The sequence below is a fragment of the Nelusetta ayraudi genome, unplaced genomic scaffold (assembly GCF_046127955.1).
Source record: "Nelusetta ayraudi isolate G7.1 ecotype Tasmania unplaced genomic scaffold, CSIRO-AGI_Nayr_v1 ptg000027l, whole genome shotgun sequence".
In the NCBI taxonomy this organism is placed as follows: domain Eukaryota; kingdom Metazoa; phylum Chordata; class Actinopteri; order Tetraodontiformes; family Monacanthidae; genus Nelusetta; species Nelusetta ayraudi.
Window position 1 is genome coordinate 5,284,112 of NW_027466077.1, and position 18,791 is coordinate 5,302,902.

Consider the following 18,791-nt stretch of genomic DNA (forward strand, 5'->3'; position numbering starts at 1 on the left):
CTCTGTTTTCCAAGTGCAGTCTCGATCAATCTGAGAAAAATCGAACGATCGCAAACCGATGGTGGGTCTCAATCGGGCGCTGTTTTGTTTTTTTTCTTGCGAGCTGCCCGTGCACGTCGCCGTGGTCCAACTTTATTACGACCAGCACGGCTGAGTGTGCAGCCCCCCCTCGGGGAGCAACTGGCGCCTCGCACCTGATGCACCGTGAACCGAGACAACCTGAGTAAAACTTCTGTGCTTGTGACTCGTGTGAGGTTTTTAAACCCGGGCGAGGCCGCGTGTTTGACGAAGCAGCAAAAAACAAAAAAAAAACAAAAAACTAAATAACCTTCGGCAGGAGTTGCAGGTGCTCTCCCTGTGATTTCGTGCGTAACTTTGCCGGAGATGTCACGTCAGCTAGCGAGACTCCAGTGGAGCGGACGTGCATGATTAATTGTCCAAAAATAAACTCGACAGATCACCATAAGAGTGAATGTTCAGCCATTTGTTTCAAGCCTCCTGCTAAAAAAAAAGAAGGGATACAGTAACAAGTTAACCTGGGATGCTCCTGTCATTACCCTTCGTGACATCACAAAGGGCAGAGTTGGTACAAGGGAACTTTCTTTAATGCTGGTGGCACGCTCGTTAGAAAGCTGGAACAGCAAGCAAACATTGGGTTTTTGTTTAATTCGTGGAATTCAGCCATCTAGTTGTCGGGTTTTAGATCGCAGCACTCTTTCACTCACCCTCCCTCCCCTGACCTTGCCAGTGAACTATGGCGGCCTGTGCACACAAACCCGGATAACTCATACACCTTTCCCCTGGTTGGTGTGAGGATGCAAGCTTTAACCTTAAATACGAAACACACCGTCAGGCTGTGCTGGACTGTCCACACTGAGCTTCCTTAGAAATACGGTGGGATAAATAAGAACCGTTCCATGGGTAGGAAAAAAAATATACTTTTATTGTGCTCATAAATCAGGAGCAGATTTTACGTACTAGATCTTAGATTATGGGTTTATTCGTTACCTTCTTCCACACCTGTGCTTCGGATCAGTCTTACGCAACGCTGACTAATTGCACCGAATCCACCCTTTCACTTGAATCGGCTACCTCGCCAGCCGACAAGTGACAAGGAGGTCAAAACATCCGCCATCTGGTTCCTCTCAGGACGCCTTTTTGACGAGGCTCAGGCAAAATGTGACGCGCGACGACAAGCACGTGTCAGGAGGAGGCCGTCTGACATTCCCCCCAGACGCTGATCCGTTTCGGCGAATCTGCGCGACAGCTAATCCAGCCAATTATTTACGAGGATCGATTGAGTGACAGAAAAGTGAAGTTTACAACATCTGCTGAGGGGGAGGAGTGAGACGGGGGATTTATTGTAATTCCCCATTGACTTTTGATGAGTGACGTGAAAAGTGCTTAAGATGGGCCCCGCTTAATCAAAGTGTAACATTTGTCTGCATAATGCTCTGCTGGTGCTCCAGTTGAACAATATGCCAGGCAGAGTGGCATTTGAAAACATCAGCCTCCGGTGCGATTAATGGATTACACTAACAGCATTGCTTAAAAATATATTAATAATGGTAATAATAACACGGAGATCAAAAGGCGCTGTTCAGAGCAAATCTGGTGCTGCAGCTAAAAATGTAGGTTTTACCATTTTAAGTTAATTTAAACGAGCAATTTGCACAGCTAATTTCTGAAGTTAGCATCTTAACATCCCTCCACTAGCATTCTGCCTGAAGCCAGACCATGAATAATTATGTGGCTGTGGTGAAAGGTGAAATTTCCATCACTAGACACACCAATAGAACTTTCCTTCTTCCAGCTCAAATTCTCACAGGCTATCCCCCCCCCCCCGCCACAACTTGAGACAAACAGCTTTATGACACTTTGCTAAAAGGTTAGCTAGCAGCCAGACACGCTTTCCCCTTGTTCTAGATCCAAGCCTCCACATAAACACCACTTCTTTACCGCCGACATTTCAGCCTTTAAAAGTCGATAATTGCCTTCAGAACGAAGTTCCTCGGAGGTTTAAAAGTTTGGACGCCTGTATTAAATCTGCCCCAAAGAGCCTCCTATAAAAAAATAAAAATAAAAACATTTCAAAAAAGAAGTGGAAGAAGAAGAAAAGAAAAAAAAAAGGTAGGTCAGAGAGTAATGTTTTCCTCAAGGACATTTTAAGATTAACGAGCAAAAGAGACGCCGCTGAAGGAAGAAGCTGCTAAGATTCTACCGGGAATAGTTTTTGGCCGAGACAATAAAGAACGCAAAGTAAATAAAAGGGCAAAGAGTCACGAAAACGCGGCCGTAGACGTCTCTTTAAGTAACATCGACATGCTGGCACGCCGTCCTGTGGTTAATGGAGCCGTTTGTCATTTCAGTTTGGCCTCAGTCGTATTGATCGATTGTCTCGGCGCATCCGTCAAGTGCCGCCTCACTGACGCAGGGCCGAGAGTGCAACTTTCTCTTGTGTGTTTTATTTCATTTCTTTAAAAGACGTGAATGTCCCCAGGATTCCAGGAGGCTCCTCAGTCCATTATTTACTTTCTGGAGGGGAGGGGGTGGGAGGGCATCATATCTATCTCACCGTCTCGCTAGCAGACGGGTGTTTTCCCTCCAGGCGTTTTCTCTCCCTGGCAGATTCCTCCCATCAGCGGCTCCCCCGCTGGGGGACGGCTAGAACTGCGGTGGCGGGGGGAAAGGCGGGCGACACCGCTGAGCGTTTGATGGAAGTTAATAATTCAAAGTTACAAAAGTCAGGGTGCAAAAAGAGGCGGCGGGCTTTCAAAGCGCAGCCGAAGGGGAGTTTGTCCCCCCCCCTCCTTAACTGCCACATTTGGTGGCGACCACCAAAACAAATCTAAAAATGTTGTAATTTTATGGAAAGGATTTGGCGATGGGTTGGATAGCTGCTGCCAGAGCGACAAGCACAGATGATGCCGATGAGAATGTTATTAATGAGAAATAAAACGAGAGAGAAAAGTACCAAGATCGAGGTATCAACAAATGTTGAGTGTTCTGAAGGGACCAAATAAATGCTAGGTGTGCTAATGCTAAAGGTCTGATACATTTCTATTTTTCTACATCTGTTTGGAAATCAGCGGAGCAGCGTTGCAGGATTTTTTCCCCCGGAAAAAAAAAAGGTTTACTGCCTCCTATGAACTGCCAATAATTCGGAGGGGGGGGGACCATTATGAGGCCCCATCAAAAAAAAAAGGATCAAAAAACTTCAAAATGCCACACAACAGCACAGGAAGGAGGCAAAGACAATGTGCAACCCCACACAGGGCGTCATCACCTGCACACATGTACTGATAATGTGGTGCAAACATCAGAGGCCAAGGACGGACTCTCCTCATTTCTGGAGGCGGTCTTTGGCGACTGGAGACGCGTCACCGTGGGAACACTCGTCCGTCCGCGCCCTCTGCGGAGAGCAAAACAAAACCACCAGCCAATCTACACATTTGCAAAACATTCCTTTATTATAAATAAATCTCCCTTTTTTTTTGTATAAAAAACGGGCATGCGTCAACCATGGCATTGTACAGGTTCACAAACCAAAAAAGGCTACAACCCAGTTTTAGCCAAGACAGCAGGAGGAGGGGAGGGGGGGGGAGGGGGAGCGGAAAGGGGAAAGGGGGTGGGGGTGGGGGGGCACACTCATCTTCAAGAAGCCAGGGGTTTGGGTTGGGGGGGGGGGGGGGGCGAGCCGTCAGACAACGGTGAGACAAGAATGAGGAAAAAACGGGAAAAAAAAGAAAGAAAAGGAACTTTTTCGCCACAACCACAAAAATACTTACAAGTAGAGAGTAACAACAAACAGCTTTGAGTCTCATAGAATTTTTCTCTTACACGTCTCTTTTTAAATATATCTTAAAATGTCATCTGTTAAATCTCTTCCCCAGCCCCGCCTCTGCCCTTTTTTTTTTTTTCTTTTTTCAGATACGCTGTCTACAAGGTGTCAGAATGTTATTTTTTGGTTCATTTTTTTTTTTCTTTTACAGATCTTTTTTTTTTTTTTTAATCCTTTTTTTTTTAGACTTTTAATACTTACTCAGTCCACCATCACCACCACCATCACTGTGCCCTATGGTATGTCGTTTTGTTTTGTTTTTTTTGTTTTTTAAATCACATATTTCATTTTATTTATTTTTTTCTTTATTTTTTCTCGGACAGGTTAGTTCATGGCAGGACCAATGAGCTGTGAGCAGCGGGAGGAAAGCAGGCACACGGATTGGCTGTATTTTTTTTCTTTTTTTCTTTATTTTCTTTAATTCTTTTTAAACGTGGTCCCGCCTTCTCTGTGGTTTGATGCAGAACGATACAAAATGTCTCATGCTTGGATTTTCCCTCCGGCGGGCGGGGGGGGGGGGGAGGCGCGTCCGACCATTTTTTTTTTTTTCCCCCACCCCACCCCACCCGCTCTTGGTGCTGGACGGCCAAGAAAGACGGACTCCTCTTTCATGTTGGCCCCCGCCCCTCGTGAAACGCCCCTTCTCTCCCGTTCAAGCCCTCCTTTCTTCCGTCTCCGCCCACTTTTTCTTCTTCACCGTCTGTGGTCCCCTTCAAATGGCATGATTGTTGTAGCTGACGTACGTCATCTTAGTTGATGAAGCTGTGTGGGGAGGGTGAGGGTGAGGGTGGGGGTGAGGGAGGGGTGAGACAGGGCAGGGGTGTGTGCAAGGTGGAAAACGGGGTGAGGAGATATCAGGGGAGGAAAGGAAGGAGAGAAAAGAAGACAGCAGTTGAGAGGAAACTTCACCACAGCAACAGTGCCACCACCACCTGAAATAGTTATTTTCTTTTTTCCTCCGTCCCAGGGTCAAAAATCTCAGTGTTTTTTTGGTTTGTCCCCCCCCCCCTTCCACCCCTCCTGTCGTCCTCGCTCACCCCAACCCATTGAGTTGCCCACTTCTGACTTTGGCTTGCATTTCTCTGTGTTTTTGCAAAAAAAAAACAGCCACCACAAATAACCGTTGAGTGCACGAGTTGGAGGGTTTCGCTTTTTTTTTTTTTAATTCCCATTCAATGTTTTTCTTTTGAACGGCGCCATTAAGGCAAACAGGACCTTTTTCTTTTTTTTCTTGTTGTAAGCGAGAAAAACGCTCTTCGGCAACGGCAACAAAGGTTGCCGGGTGGCGACGTTCATTCCGTCCGTTTGCGGAAAGTCGAGCGGGAGAATCCGCTCGGTGCGGGGGGGGGTAAATGGGTGCATTGGCCCTTTAACTGGGAGCCTGTGGGGGGATGGGGTGTGCCGACAGGTGTGCAACCAATTAAACCTGCTGCACACTGCAAACAAAAAAAAAATGTGTGAGTGTGTGTGTGTGTGTGTGTGTGTGTGAGATCACAGATGAAGACATATGTAAAGACGCACACACACGCCTTTGAGTAACTGTGGGCGCCTGCGTCCAATTACAGGTGCAGTGTGACGGAGATGCGATCCAGCACAGACACACTCACACACACGCACACACACACACACACACACACACACACACACACACACACACACACACTCATATCCATACTGCTGACGTGGGAGAATCTTTGAAGTGGACGGGCGGCGTCAGAGTCAACGTGCTGCGCTCGTCCTCGACGCGCAAAAAAACAAAAGAACAAGGTGAAATTGAGTCTCGGCGGAAAAAAAAAACAAAAAAACTAAGGACGGCAGCGTTGTATGAAATTGTCTCTCGCAAAAAAATAAATACAAAAATAAGAAAATCCCAGAGTTTGACATTTTTGATTTTTTTGGGTTGGTTGGTTTGTGTGTTGTTCTCGTGCTTGTATATTATATGTGGTCTATTTCGTCAGTGCAGGAAAAAGTCGCGAGTTAAAAAAAAAAAAAAACAGAAACGTTTTTTACTCTTTAATGCTTTTGGTTGACTCATACGTCAACTTTTTTTTTTTATATGTGTAGTTATAAAAGTTGGTGTCCTCTTACTCACTGTTGGTCTCCATGCTGTCACACAGTTCGGTCTTCACCTCGCCGTTGGGCCGGTCGCCCCCCTTCTGGCTCAGCTTCCCCGACATGGTGGCGGCCGTCACGATCGCCTGCATGGACGTTCGTTAGCGACGAGACGAGACAACCAATGAATGGGCGGTAGGTAGGGGGAGGGGAAACGTACAACCGACAGCAGGTCACATGACACAGAAAGAAACAAAACAAGGTACGACCGGACAGGTGGTTTGTGACTTGGTTCTGTCGGTCGTCAGATTCGTTTTTTATGTGTGTTTTTTTTTTGTTCGGTTTTCCAGCTTCTTTCGGGCAAAACAAAAATTTGAATCCAATTAGGAAATTTCTTGGCCAATCAGAAGAGCAGTTACACGTCATATTTGTTATTCTTCTTCTGTGCTTTTTACTGAAAGAGTCGGCCAAAAAAATACATTTTCTGTTTACAATGTTGGGTTGAAACCCAACTGTTTATGAAAAATGGGCGGAGTCATCGTGTCATTGCTCCCACTCTGAAGACTCAAGACTGTGGAATATTTCCATGTTTGGATGTGTGGGTGGTGCTGGACATGAGCAATGACTGGAGAGACCACCCACCCGCTGGCAAGCCGACTACACTTTTCTATCTAACCTACAGCCACGACAACAACTTTAGGGACACTTACTTTGAATTAGACCAAAATAGAAAAAGACATTCCGAGCTATTCAACATTTTTCTGCCATTTAGACGAACAAAACATATGCATTTTTTTTTAGTATTGACAGACAGTCATTCAGAGGGTTTTTGCAACCATATTTGACGGTCCCTGCTGGCCAAACGATAGAATGCAGATTTTCGACACTTCCAAGTTGGCCTGTTTATTTAAAATCGAAAACTCTGTCCACCTTTATATATAGCACTTTTGCAACTCAGTCAGAGAAACAAGCACAAACTCTTTCAAAAAAAAAAAAAAAAAAGAGGGGGGGGGGCACAACCGAGAAAATATTCAAATGAAAAGGGGGCAATGACTCAGACGTGATGCGCCGTGCCGTGTCTTACCTTGAAGCTGCGTTTCCGCTTGGGTACGTTCTGCTCCGGGTGAAAGAGGATGATATAAACCTTGGGCATGTAGAGCATCCCCAGGGACACAGAGGCCGACAAGCTGAGGGAGATGGTCAGGGTGGTGGTTTGGATGTACATCTGGGAGACACAGAGAGGGAGGTAGGGAGAGGGAGAGGGAGAGAGAGACTCATTTATCACATTTGGACTCGTCGGAGGCGCTTGTGTGCGACCGGCCCCAGCGGAATGTGTCTGATGAGGACGGACCAACAAGAGTGGAATTAGCAGGAAAATGTCGCATTCAGACACACCGGCAGGTGGATTGGACGCCTAAACAAAAGAAGTTCCAGTGGACAATGAGCGAAGGATTTCTTTATTTATACGCGGTGGAGGCTGGCCAGACTGAGAGGTTCAGGGCTCACTGAAGGTGGCACTGAATTAGTTTGGAGATGAGGTTTGTCCTACAGAAGAGCTCAGGGGAACAGAAACCTTTCATTTTTTTCCTTTTAGATATTTTTAATTTCATTTTTTTAATTTTATTTTTTTTTGGCCTGGATCAATTAAACTTCACTTCATAAACATTTTTTTTTTTTTAAAACCATTCGCTCGGTCCTTTTTTGTGTCAATTAGCTTCTATTCATGTAAAGGGCTTCACAGCTGTCTTCAGGACTTCCAGGACAAGTGTTTGGATTGCAGCAGGTTGGATTTGGACTGGAAACGAAGATTCACGACCATATCAGCAAGATATCCTGCCTTGGTTGAGTGGGGAGCTTAAAAATTGTTTATTATGGTGGGATATAAACAAATACCTATTGTTGCTCTTTTGTTTTTGAATTGTTAGTTTTTGTTTCTTTTTGGATAATGGAATCAATACACATGGAATTCCAGTGAAAAACTTTTTAAATAATAAAATAAAACTTCTGATAATGGTTGTAATAAAATAAACTTCCATGGGATTGAAAGCAACAAGACAGACCAACCGAATGTTTATGTTTAGAAATTCTGCAGAGCGAGGAAGCTCCATTGAAATGACGGAAGGCTAAAGTTGAGGCAGGCGTGCACCGAGCGCCGGTCGTCCTCCTGCCCCTCGCTGGGTTTCCACAGGGCGGGTCGGAGCGGGACCGACCTGACAAAGCCGACAAGATGTGGAGACACGGGGGCTCGTCAGCCAGAGCTGGAACTGACAGGGAGGGGAAAGACGCTGACGGCTGAAGTAAGAAAGGAGTAAAAAAAAAAAAAAAAGGGGGGGGGGGGGGAGAGCGGGAGCGCTGAGCTGGTCTGCAGGGCTCCAACACCGGTTGTGTTATGTTGAAACATCGGTGCAACTCCATCTTTCTTTTTGTGTGTGTTTGAAGAAGACGAGTAACTTTGCATCCGTCGACTGAGACGACTATCGCGCGGCGGACCTGAAAGTGCTTCCTCATCGCCAACAGCCACAAAAGCGACGTCAAAACCCAAGACACCAGAGGGAGGGAAGAACATTTGGTGCTTTAATCTCAATTCCATTCGTTCTAATTTATTCGACGGCGCAAGAAAAAGGTGTCATTAAAATACAAAACTGGAGCGTTTGTGAGGAATTAGAGAGAGGAAAGAAATTAGCATAGCATAGAAAAATGGAAAATGACCTCAGGATTCTCCATCTGCTCCTTGAGACCCATGTGGCTACGTTGCCCCGCTCGACACTTTGAAGAGACTCGAGAGCCAGTGTACATTTTCATGTGTCTTCAGACACTCACATAATTGGATTACTTCTCGAGCCTTCATGTCGTGCATTACATGTACTGTTTATCTGGAAAACAATCACCTGGCACCTCGGAGGGAAAATTCTTTAAGTTCTTCCTTTGTACCCATCTGGTGAAGAGCCCCCGGGGAGTGTCAGGCGAAACTTCGAAAGGTGGTTGGATGAACCCTCAGATGTAACAATCAGATCTTTTTTTTCACAAGGCTATCCAGCTAGCTACAGATCTATGCTTCCCTGTTAGCAAGAAGGGCTATGTTTGCCACCTGTTCAGAGCTGTGATGAATCATTGTTTGCTTAAGCCGCTGCCAGAGTGCGTTGAGAGCAAAGTGAAAACACGTTCCCTACCAAAAGAAAGACTTGTTTCGTTTAATGAGGGAAACGCCACCCAGTTCCCATGAAAACAATCGAATGTACCGAATTCCTTTAGCATTAGCGAGGCGAACAGTCACATTGTTGTTCTTCTGTGGCTTCTAAAAGCAAGAGTTTGTGCTTTTTCTATCTCACTCCTAACTAGCCTGGCCTAAATAGGCACTGCTTGCCTATTGCGCAGCTGGTTGGTCCCTCTTAGGGTTGCAACCTCCTAGAGTTTCAAATCCGGGACATCTTTCAAGTCTGTCGAATGGCGGGGCAGAGGCGTCCCAGAGGCGTCCCCGAAATATACGGGACAAAGTGAAGTGCGTCCCTATCAGTTCATTACGGGACATGTTTTTTTAGTTGCCAAATATGGGACAATCGTGACAGACCACAGACGGAAATCAAATAAGGTTTTGTCATTTTCCCTAAAAAAAAGGGACAAACTGTGTCCCGGAAGAGATTTTATTTTTCCCGGGACAGGTGGTGAAAAAAGAGAACAATTCTGGGAAAAACGGGACGGGTGGCAACCCGAGTCCCTCTGCCTCTACAGACATACGGGAAAAAAATAAGCTAGCGTGCATAGCATACTGTGTTTCCCTTCAGTGTTGCATGTCCTGCTGTGCTGGGTAGGGAACCAATGTTACATCTAAGCAAGGGTTGTAAAATAAAAAAAAAAAAAAAACAGCAAACATTGCCTCTTGCCACTTAAGGTTAGCTAAATAATCTGTTACCTGAAACCAACATTTTCTCTATCAAGTGAGTTAGAAAAAACAATTAACGCCAACAAAAAAAAATGTCACTCTAAAAGTCTAAACTCAGAGGAAGTCAGGCAAACACATTCGCCCAGAGGGATCGACGCCACTGACAGTCGCCGTCGGGGGAGAAGGGGAGTGACTCAGATTCATGCGGGGAAAATTTCTTTGGGACGGAGTGACGATCAAACACGCAGCACGCCGGGCTCAGTGGGTGTGTTTGACAGAGCGGATCGCAGCAGCCGCGGGGTCAGGGCCACTGATCTAGCCGGCTGGGGTCAGCCGGGGGATATAAAGCTACGCCCGCAGCTCCACCACAGTAGCCGAGAGCTGTTTAAACCCGGAGCTTCCCATCGGCCGACTCTCCCCTCTTTCGACTCGACACAAATACGAGCACGAGCACAGCTGCCGATGCCTGAAACAGCCCCCCAATCAGAGAAGCGCAGATTAAGGGGGGGAGATCATGAGGCAGATGCCGAGGACAATCTGCTAATTCACTTTTGCTTCTCGCTGACGTGTTCGCTGCCAACAAGTTGCACAGGATATCCAAATTGTGCTCGCGCTCGTGAGGGAGTGGCTGTTTCAGCAGGGGAACAGATGGAGCATTGAGATAGAGATCAGAAGAAAATAAAAGAGACGAAATGGGAAAGAAAAGCGAAAAGCAGTGAGGCGCAAACATATAGAAATGTGAGGAACAGAAACTGAAAGGTGAGATGCAAGTATTGAGCTTTCTTATTCGAGTTCTACATTACAGGGGGCTTTAGGTCTCCAAGTCCAGGTCTTTAGTTGTTATTCACACACGCACACACACACACACACACACACACACAGACAGACACACACACACACACGCACACACACACACACACACACACACAGACAAGCGCGGATACCAAACACCTAAACCTTCCTCCTCCGACCTGCTGTCTACAGCTGATAAGGGCAGAAAATATGTGCATGAGGAAAAAGCGCGCCCATTATTCTGAAAGTCACTCGGAGGGGCAAAGAAAAAAAAAAAGCAGGCGATTAGCCACGGACCGCTGCGCCCGACGTCTTCCCTTAAGGTTCTGAAACATTTACAGATGCCAACTCCCTGGTCCATGATGGGGCTGGGGTGGGGGGGGGGGGGGGGGGGGGTTTGGAGTGATGGCTGAGGTGCTTTTAACACCTGGGGAGCAACACAAGGAGGAGGAGGAGGCAGGCAAAAGTGAACCTTTGGGCAAATATTTGGCTTTTAGCTTCGCCTTGAGTTTCAGAAAAACGATGCTTCAGCCAAATTGTCGGGTCCATATCAGGAAGCGGCGGCGCGGCCCCCTGAAGCCGACAGGCAGGCAACCCCCGCACGCTGATTTGCACGGAAGTGTTATTCACTGTGCTCTCAAGGGTATGTCTTAACCATGTCTCTACCATTTCATCTGCAGGGCGGGATTGGCAAAATGAATGAGCTAACAGCTAAAGCTGCATTTTAGATGCAGGATTTTCGCATCACAATTTTTTTTGGGACTGAGTTACTGCATTACCAAGATTCGTCCTTCTGGCCAAAATGCAGCAGAAAACATTCTTAAAGTCGGTCTCCAGACTGTCTTGGACCCCACAGCCGATTAACTTCCTTCAACTTCAACAGCAAACTTGAGAAAAAAAAAAAAAACCCAGGACAACATGTGGATGAAATATGCTAGCCATGCTATTTAGCATGGATGGATACTGCCGTAGGAGCTATTAAAAGAAAAAGAAATAAAATCCAATTGGTACAATTTGAAATTTTCAGCGAAATTAAAATACTTAACAAAGATCATGCAAAATGACTTTGGCATGCGTTGAATTAAGATCAATACAACGCCGTGTAAATGAATTGTTACCGTTCCGCGTGTTACGTAGCTCGCCTCGGTCAAAAACAAGAAGGCGCTGGAATTTTAATCACCACTGTCCAAAAAAAAATAAAAAAATAGAAAAGAAAAAGCTTGCGGGACATTTAACAAGTCTGAGTCACACTCTTGAAGGAGACTGAACAGTTGCATTTGCACGCACGGAGAAGCGTGTCCTCATACAAATATGAATCAGATTATGCACGAATGTCGGAGGCGCGCGCGCACACACACACACACACACACACACACACACACACACACAAAATGCCTTACGCTTAATGAACCAGGACATGAAACATTCAAAGTCATTACACCGCTCCTCTGATTTATTGCAGCTGCTTTCATATGTGCCACAGAGCCGAGGAGAAGGCTGGCGAAATGAAAGAGCTCCGGCCGGCAGGCGCGGGCCGACGTCGCCGGCGGCGGGCGAGCGAGCGATGGGGTTCACGGAGCCGCAACGGAGGGCGGCGAGTAACGCGAGAGAGCGCCAGATAATTGGGGTAAGTGGGCGACGGGCGATGACGAGGCAAGGCAGCGCTGCGGCCGACTGACCGACGCGCGCGACAAAGTCCTCTGCTGACGAAACGTTGAGGCGTTTCCCCGCGGAGACGGCCGGCGAGTGCTACGAAACGGGCGGCGTTCCTATTAATCTGCAGCCGAGCAGCCAATCAGAGCCGTCGGCCTGTCAGAGAAACCTCCGGAGGAGAAAGATAAGACGAAAGTGAAGAAAAAACAGTTATACTTGAAGCTTTTGCAAGAGAAGATGAAGAAAAAAAAAAAAGGCTCACACAATGGCGACCCCCCCCATCCTTTCACTCGTCGCCAGTGCCAGACAACTCGCGGCGTGCGACTTTTGTTCCGTTTGCGGAGTCATACCAGGGTCAGAGAGGAACGACAACGACTCCAAGGCAGGAGTGAGCAACACTCTTGGTCGTGTCTTCCTCCGCCCTCGACCGTGCTGCCTCCTAATGTTTGGCCCCACCCCCTCAGATACTTTGATAGGGTAACACGGGTCAAACTGATTGGTTTCTGATTGGGAAGTGAGGAGTCGGAAGCCTCCTTTAATGATGTCATCACATCGTAACACAACACACACAAGCTTATCATCGAAAGGCACCCGAGTGATCAGTGACTCAAAACTCGAGTCATTTCGCGAACCACTATTGGCTCCTTTGCGGATTTGTCCTAGCGAGCTACATGCTACTCTAGCTGCACTTCTCTGAACACGAAAAGCTAATGACAGTTTGCATGATCCATGTTGGGATAGCACACAACTCCATCTATGAGCCTCAGCTGTGAATGAACGAATCACTGCTCATAGAGACGACTCAAAAAAAATGAACAGATTGCCAACTGGTGAAGGAAGAATTATTTTGCCCTCTTGTCGATCGTTTGCTCTTTTGCGCAGTGAAAAGGATCACACCTCACAGCAGCACTCCTCCTCGTGTGCTATCGCCTAATTGAGACCTCGCGAGCTCTCCATTCCACCCATTCGACTCTTCAAGATACGTCCGTCCCCACTCATGCCGTTATTATTTCTTTTCTCCGCAGCCCCTCTCGTTCCCACCTTTGCTCGTCTCACCATCTGCTGCGGCTCAATCTCCGCTCGGGTAATGAGTGGAGGTGTCATTGATTGCTTCTTGTCCTGACGCAACCAATTTACGAGTGGGCTGACTTGACGGACCGCCCGAGGGTCCCTGGGATAATGTCAAACCTCCATTAATTTGAACTCTTTCAGACGTGCGTACACGTCCGCAGGTGGCTGAAGAACAAAACACCAGGCTGGATAGAAGGTTGAAAAGACGCCGCTTCTGTCCGTTGATGTCCTTGTCAGTGCGGATTTTACACCTTTAGTAACTTAATGCTGCTTAAATCCGACATTTACTGTCTAGCCTGCTGTCCTTGGGAAACGTACTGCACTGAATTGAAAGCTTTTATTGGCATTGTACTTTTCAAAACAACACAACGTGGAGTGCGACTCCGCTGGGTGCACACAATAAAATACAAAAAAAAAAAAAAAAGTACACAGTAAAATACAATAATTTGAAATGCAACAAGTTAAAGGTTACGTGTGTAATAGTTGGAGATTTTGAGAGGAAACAGTGACATCAAGTGGTTATGTTTTAGATTGACGCACTCTTTCACTGCCCCTCCCTCTCCTGAGTTCACCCTACGTACGAAACACATTTTCAGGTGGCCTGGATTGTCCACACCGGGGTTTCTTAAGACGGTCGCTAACTGGGAGCAGACCCTTGCTCTATGTATATTCTTAGATATAAATATGATCCATTCTATGGGTAGAAAAAAACCAATCGCTTTCATGGGACACTATTATTAATGCATTTGTGTTCTGCATATTAAGCTTTTACAACATAAAAATCCTGAAAGTGTTGGAAATAAAGCATAGAGCATCCATGTGCAAGAAGGTGGCAGGTGTAGTGCAGTTTTGTCATGTAGGGGAAAAGCTGTCTGGAGCGAGTCTGGATTCCATGGAGCGATAGACACCTGCCATATCATGTCAAAAGAGCTTTATTACATTAGTTGAGAATGGAACCCCATGCTGGCGTCTGTATCTGCAGTCCAGCAGCTGGCTAGCAGCTGGTTAGCATCGCTCCCATTAACTTTTAGAACGGCAGGAGGTTCGGACGGTCTTCTCTCCCGAACACACGCAAAATTTCAAATTGAGCATAGGATGATTTTCGAAGAACGTGAGCTCTCAACTTTCACTTAAAACGGACACAAGCCCCCCCCCCCCCCCCCCCCCCCCCCCACCCTCTCGCTGTGCACGGCTCCCTCCAATTAAAATACCACGCGAGGACCCGCGGGACGCACAGCCGGTCGTTCAGCGGCGGGGTGGGGTTGGGCCCCAGATATGCAAGGCCGTGACGGCGGCCGACTCTTAACAAACTCCTGATGGAAACCGGCGCCCGGTTATCACTTTGTCCACACAGGACGAACGGAATTTGCCGGTGTTTAACTCATAAGCGCTGCCAGGACTTTACACTTTTAATAACAGTTTGGTATAGGGAATATTGCACGAGGGAAAAAAAAAGAAAAAAAAGGATCGACTTTCTGCCCCCTCAATACTTAATGGCAAGATGGCGCTCGAGGAACACTGGGAACATCAAAATTTAGTGTCACTTGCTGGCGCAGAGTGGAAAAATCCGAGTGAGCCTGGCGGCATCGGGGACAGGTTGCTTCCTGATGCATGTCTGATTTATTTTCCCCTTTTTCTTTCTTTTTCTTGAAACTTTGAGTGAAATAACCTCACAGAAGTCTGATCCAAATCATTCCCCCGTGACTGCCAGCAGACTCGGACAGCGGCAGCTTGAGGGGCGACAGGGTAAGACCCGGTGGCACCAATTCAACCCCGCGGATTCACCGCTCACCCTCGTGGATGCTGCCACTCTGCAGAAATCAAAACGATTCTACGAGCATCGGCACCATGTCACGATTATGATGCACCGCTGCAGTTCGGCTTTGCAGACCTCGCAGCACGTTTCGGCAGTGAAGCGCAGGTGTCTAATAGTTCCTTTCAACTGGTGCGCAGCAGTGGGGGCCAGCCGTGCTGGTGCACAATATGTGTTGTGTACAAGATGTGGCAGGAAGTGACGGAGCATTTGGAACTGTTGGTGAATTTATGGGCTTACCCACCGACTGAAGCGCTGGAAGTGACGGCGACGACGGCGACGACGGCGATGGACTCGCTGAATCGCAAGAGTTGCATCAAACTCTCAACCGTCATAACCCCCCCCACACACACACACACACACACACACACCTCAAGGGACCCGACACGTCCTTCAACAGTGCACTGCGGCGCGTCAACATCCGACACTCGCTCCTATTTTCGGCCCACAGGCAGCGAGAGAGAGAGAAAAGAATCCCGGCAGAAAGCTGCCAGCGACTGCAAAAAACATTTTCCCCCTGAAAAAGAAAGAAAAAAAAAAACATCCACGCCCCGCTCGCTGCAACCCACGCAGCCTTGCCAAGCGTGATCGCTGCGTGGGTTGGCAAATTTTGTCGGAGGAAATGAGACCAGACTTCCACACAAGCAGCAGAGGGGAGCGGGGCGAGGGTCGGGAGGGAGGGGAGGGGGGGGGTTGGTAGGAATCAATTCACTTTCTCTGTGTTCATTTTATTGATGTCCGCTCACTGTTACTGTGCTAGTTAGCTGGCAAATTAGTCAGCCAGTTAGCAGCCATGCATAGCAGCTATGTGCACCAGAGATTTTTCAATGGAGCACATGTACTGATAGAAACCTTCCAGCATCTTTTACACTCAGACATTCCGATTTTAAAATGTAACCTTTTTTTTGGCAGGATGTCACAAACTGGAAGAGATTTTCTAATCCCGCTCCCAGGATGTGCTGCACGTTTGCGCCATTGGACCCCAAGGGCGGAGCCGACACCTGGCCGTGGGCGGGGCTGTGAACCCGGGAGCAGTATCAGCACTCTGGATAATATCGCAAAAGGGCCCGATTTCAGCGAAGCGCCTCTCCTCGCTCACACTTCTCCAGAGGGCGTCGCAGGACGGAAGGGACGGAGTTCTTCTCATTTCTGATCGTCTGTCAGCCGACGCAGCGGCAACGCGTGTGATTGCCTTCTCAGCCCATCCGTCAGGAAGGAACACAATAACGGAATCATCCAATAACTAGATGACTCGCGCAGCGTCATGTTGGGAGATGTTCAAACGCTGGAGTCTCACACCACTCTGACGATATTAATCCCCCCCCCCACCCTCTCGTCCTCCTGTCATAACCTGGCTGCAACTCTCTCCCACCCACTCTCTTCCTCTCTGCCTCTCTCGCTAATGCGATTTCCTCTTTTACGCATCTTTTGATCTGGATTCGTCCTGTTTCTCTCCCTTCCCTCCGAACGCGAGCTCGCCGCCGTCTTTTGCCGCCGACTCCGCCCCGCTCCAAGTCGCTGCTGTCTGCGCGTAGGTTTTTTTTTCCTTTCTTCTTCTTCTTCTTCCTCTTCTTCTTTATCCCTGACGCCTCACCCGTGCTATCGCTCACTCCCTCGCGCTTCACGCCCACGCTCTGATTCATTCCCAGTTTTGCTGCAGTGCACACACACACACACACACACACACACACACACACACACACACACACACTCCTTATCACGTTTGTTTGCAAACGCAGAGGCTCCGCTGTGTTTTGGCTTTGCGACCAAACTAGCTTTAATCCCGCCGCTCCACCCCCCCCCCCCCCCCCACCTCCTCCTCGATCACTCCTGATACTGTAGATTAATTACAGACAGTCGCTCCGAGTTATGTTGTGCCCGTCCAGTAGCACCGCAGTCAGTCAGACGCTCCACCTGGACTGTGTTCAAAGCCGGTGACTCATGCCAGTGTGTGAGTGTGATTTGTATAGAGTAAGCCAAGCTGGCACTATGGGGTGTTTTATTTATTTAAACCCAATTACGGTGTGAAAACACGAGGGTGGAGGGAAGAGAGAAAAAAAATCTACATGAAGCAATTTCCTCTTGTTCTTAAAGAGGCTTTTCTGCAGGTGAACACGTCGCTGCGAGCAAGGACGTCCATACCACAGGAGGAGGTCGGAGAGGAGTCTCAGCGATAATGAAGGAGAGGCATCCTGAGACGGCGTGAATAGCAGCATTATTGGAGAAGCTACAGCTTCAGAGAACATGCCGTCCCTGACTCTGACGAGTCATTCAGCGGCGGCAGAATGAAGCCGTTTCACCTGCCTGGCTCGTTGACACAAGAAGAGCTGACTCCTCCCAAAAACCTTGAGGATCTCCATGGTTTTACCCAGAGCTGCCGACCGTCCCCTGAAATACAGAATTGTCCGGTATTTGACAATGAAATGGTGCGTCCCCTTTTAAATCGATACGGGATGGGTTTGATCCATATTTCTAAGTTGTCTTGAATGTAATTTTTTTTTTTCGATGCAAACTCACGTTTGTTTCCAGAGAGTTTGAGTTCAAAACCGTAAACTACGTAGCTTGCGCAACCCATTCACAACAACTGCGTACTGGCTGCGTAGCTTGCGTAGAGTAGGCTATGAATCAGGATTGCTTGTTCTTTTCAGCTTTGTTTAATTAAGTCCTTTGTAGACGTCATCCATCCTGCACTTTATTGATTGTTGTGTAAAAATATGTTCAATTAAAAGATTTCAATACAATTTAAACATTGGTTCTAGTGTCTATTGGTAAGAAAGCAGTTCAAACTGTGTGAACCATATACTTTTTAAACCCTATTTTAAGTTATGATTTACCACTGGCCTTTGATGGTAATGATCCTGACCACTGCGGGAGGCGTCCTTTATTTTTTTGAATGAAAGTTGGCAACACTAGTTTTAGCAAGACGGCTAATGCAGCTAGCATGCCGGATGCAATGTTTTTGTTTTTGTTTTTTGTTTTTTAATAAATAATTTTCTCACTCTCATGTCAGGTCACTCACATTCAAGTGGATGATGAGGGTTGCTCGTAATATGATGCATGCAACTGCTTGGCAGCTGGCTGGAACTGGAGCGGAGCCACGGTGGCCAACAACGAAAGACTTCTGTTCAGTTCTTTGTCTGTCTTTTAATGGGAAAATGTCACTATTGAAAGTCAAAGAACCACCAGCAGAGCTCATATGCTAATTAGCATACCTACTTTCACCCCTTCTTGGGCTTTTAAGAGATGCTAGCAGCAGTTGCCAGCTGACTTTGTTGCAACTACAAAGGAAGCGTGCTGCTAATGGAGGCAACAACAATCCCTAGAATCTCACATACAAATACTTCCTGCTGAAGTTCGCCAAGACGGACATGCAGGTGTAAAAGAGTTAAAATTTTTCGCAATCCAGCTGCAGCACGAGGTAACACTCACTTAATATGACCAAAGACCAAATCTGACTGGCAATTGAATCTGAGACCTAAATCTCAAGACTAAATGAAAACGTTCTCTGCAATGGGGCAGGCAAGACGGACGTGTGAGAGTTTGGCCTTGCAAAAACCAGCTGCAGCGTCAAATGACGTCATAGCTTAATCCATAAAAAAAAGAACAAAGAAGCACCAGAAATGTGTCTCTTTTGAGGCAATGAAAGGAACAACATTGCCAGAAATAGACACACGGTGCGAGACAAAGCG

General features: G+C 47.2%; 2 protein-coding genes across 3 annotated transcripts in view; both read right to left on the bottom strand.

Moving 5' to 3' along the window:
- Nucleotides 1-15,970, bottom strand: part of tmem229a (transmembrane protein 229A) — a 210,562-nt gene extending 194,592 nt beyond the window's left edge. The window contains exon 1 of the mRNA XM_076030273.1: nt 15,955-15,970. The gene's annotated coding sequence lies outside the window, so the exon portion shown is untranslated. The remainder of the gene's footprint in view (nt 1-15,954) is intronic.
- The window catches only part of grm8a (glutamate receptor, metabotropic 8a), a 194,987-nt gene continuing 179,647 nt past the window's right edge, over nt 3,452-18,791 (bottom strand). Inside the window, exons 12-14 of one of the 2 annotated variants that reach the window (XM_076030267.1) lie at nt 6,978-7,118; nt 5,934-6,039; nt 3,452-4,603 (exon numbers count right to left, since the gene is read on the bottom strand). In XM_076030267.1, coding sequence (XP_075886382.1) covers nt 4,554-4,603; nt 5,934-6,039; nt 6,978-7,118 — 297 coding nt within the window. In that variant the 3' untranslated portion in view covers nt 3,452-4,553. Of the gene's footprint in view, nt 4,604-5,929; nt 6,040-6,977; nt 7,119-18,791 lie in introns of both variants that reach the window. The other variant, XM_076030268.1, reaches the window with a different exon arrangement.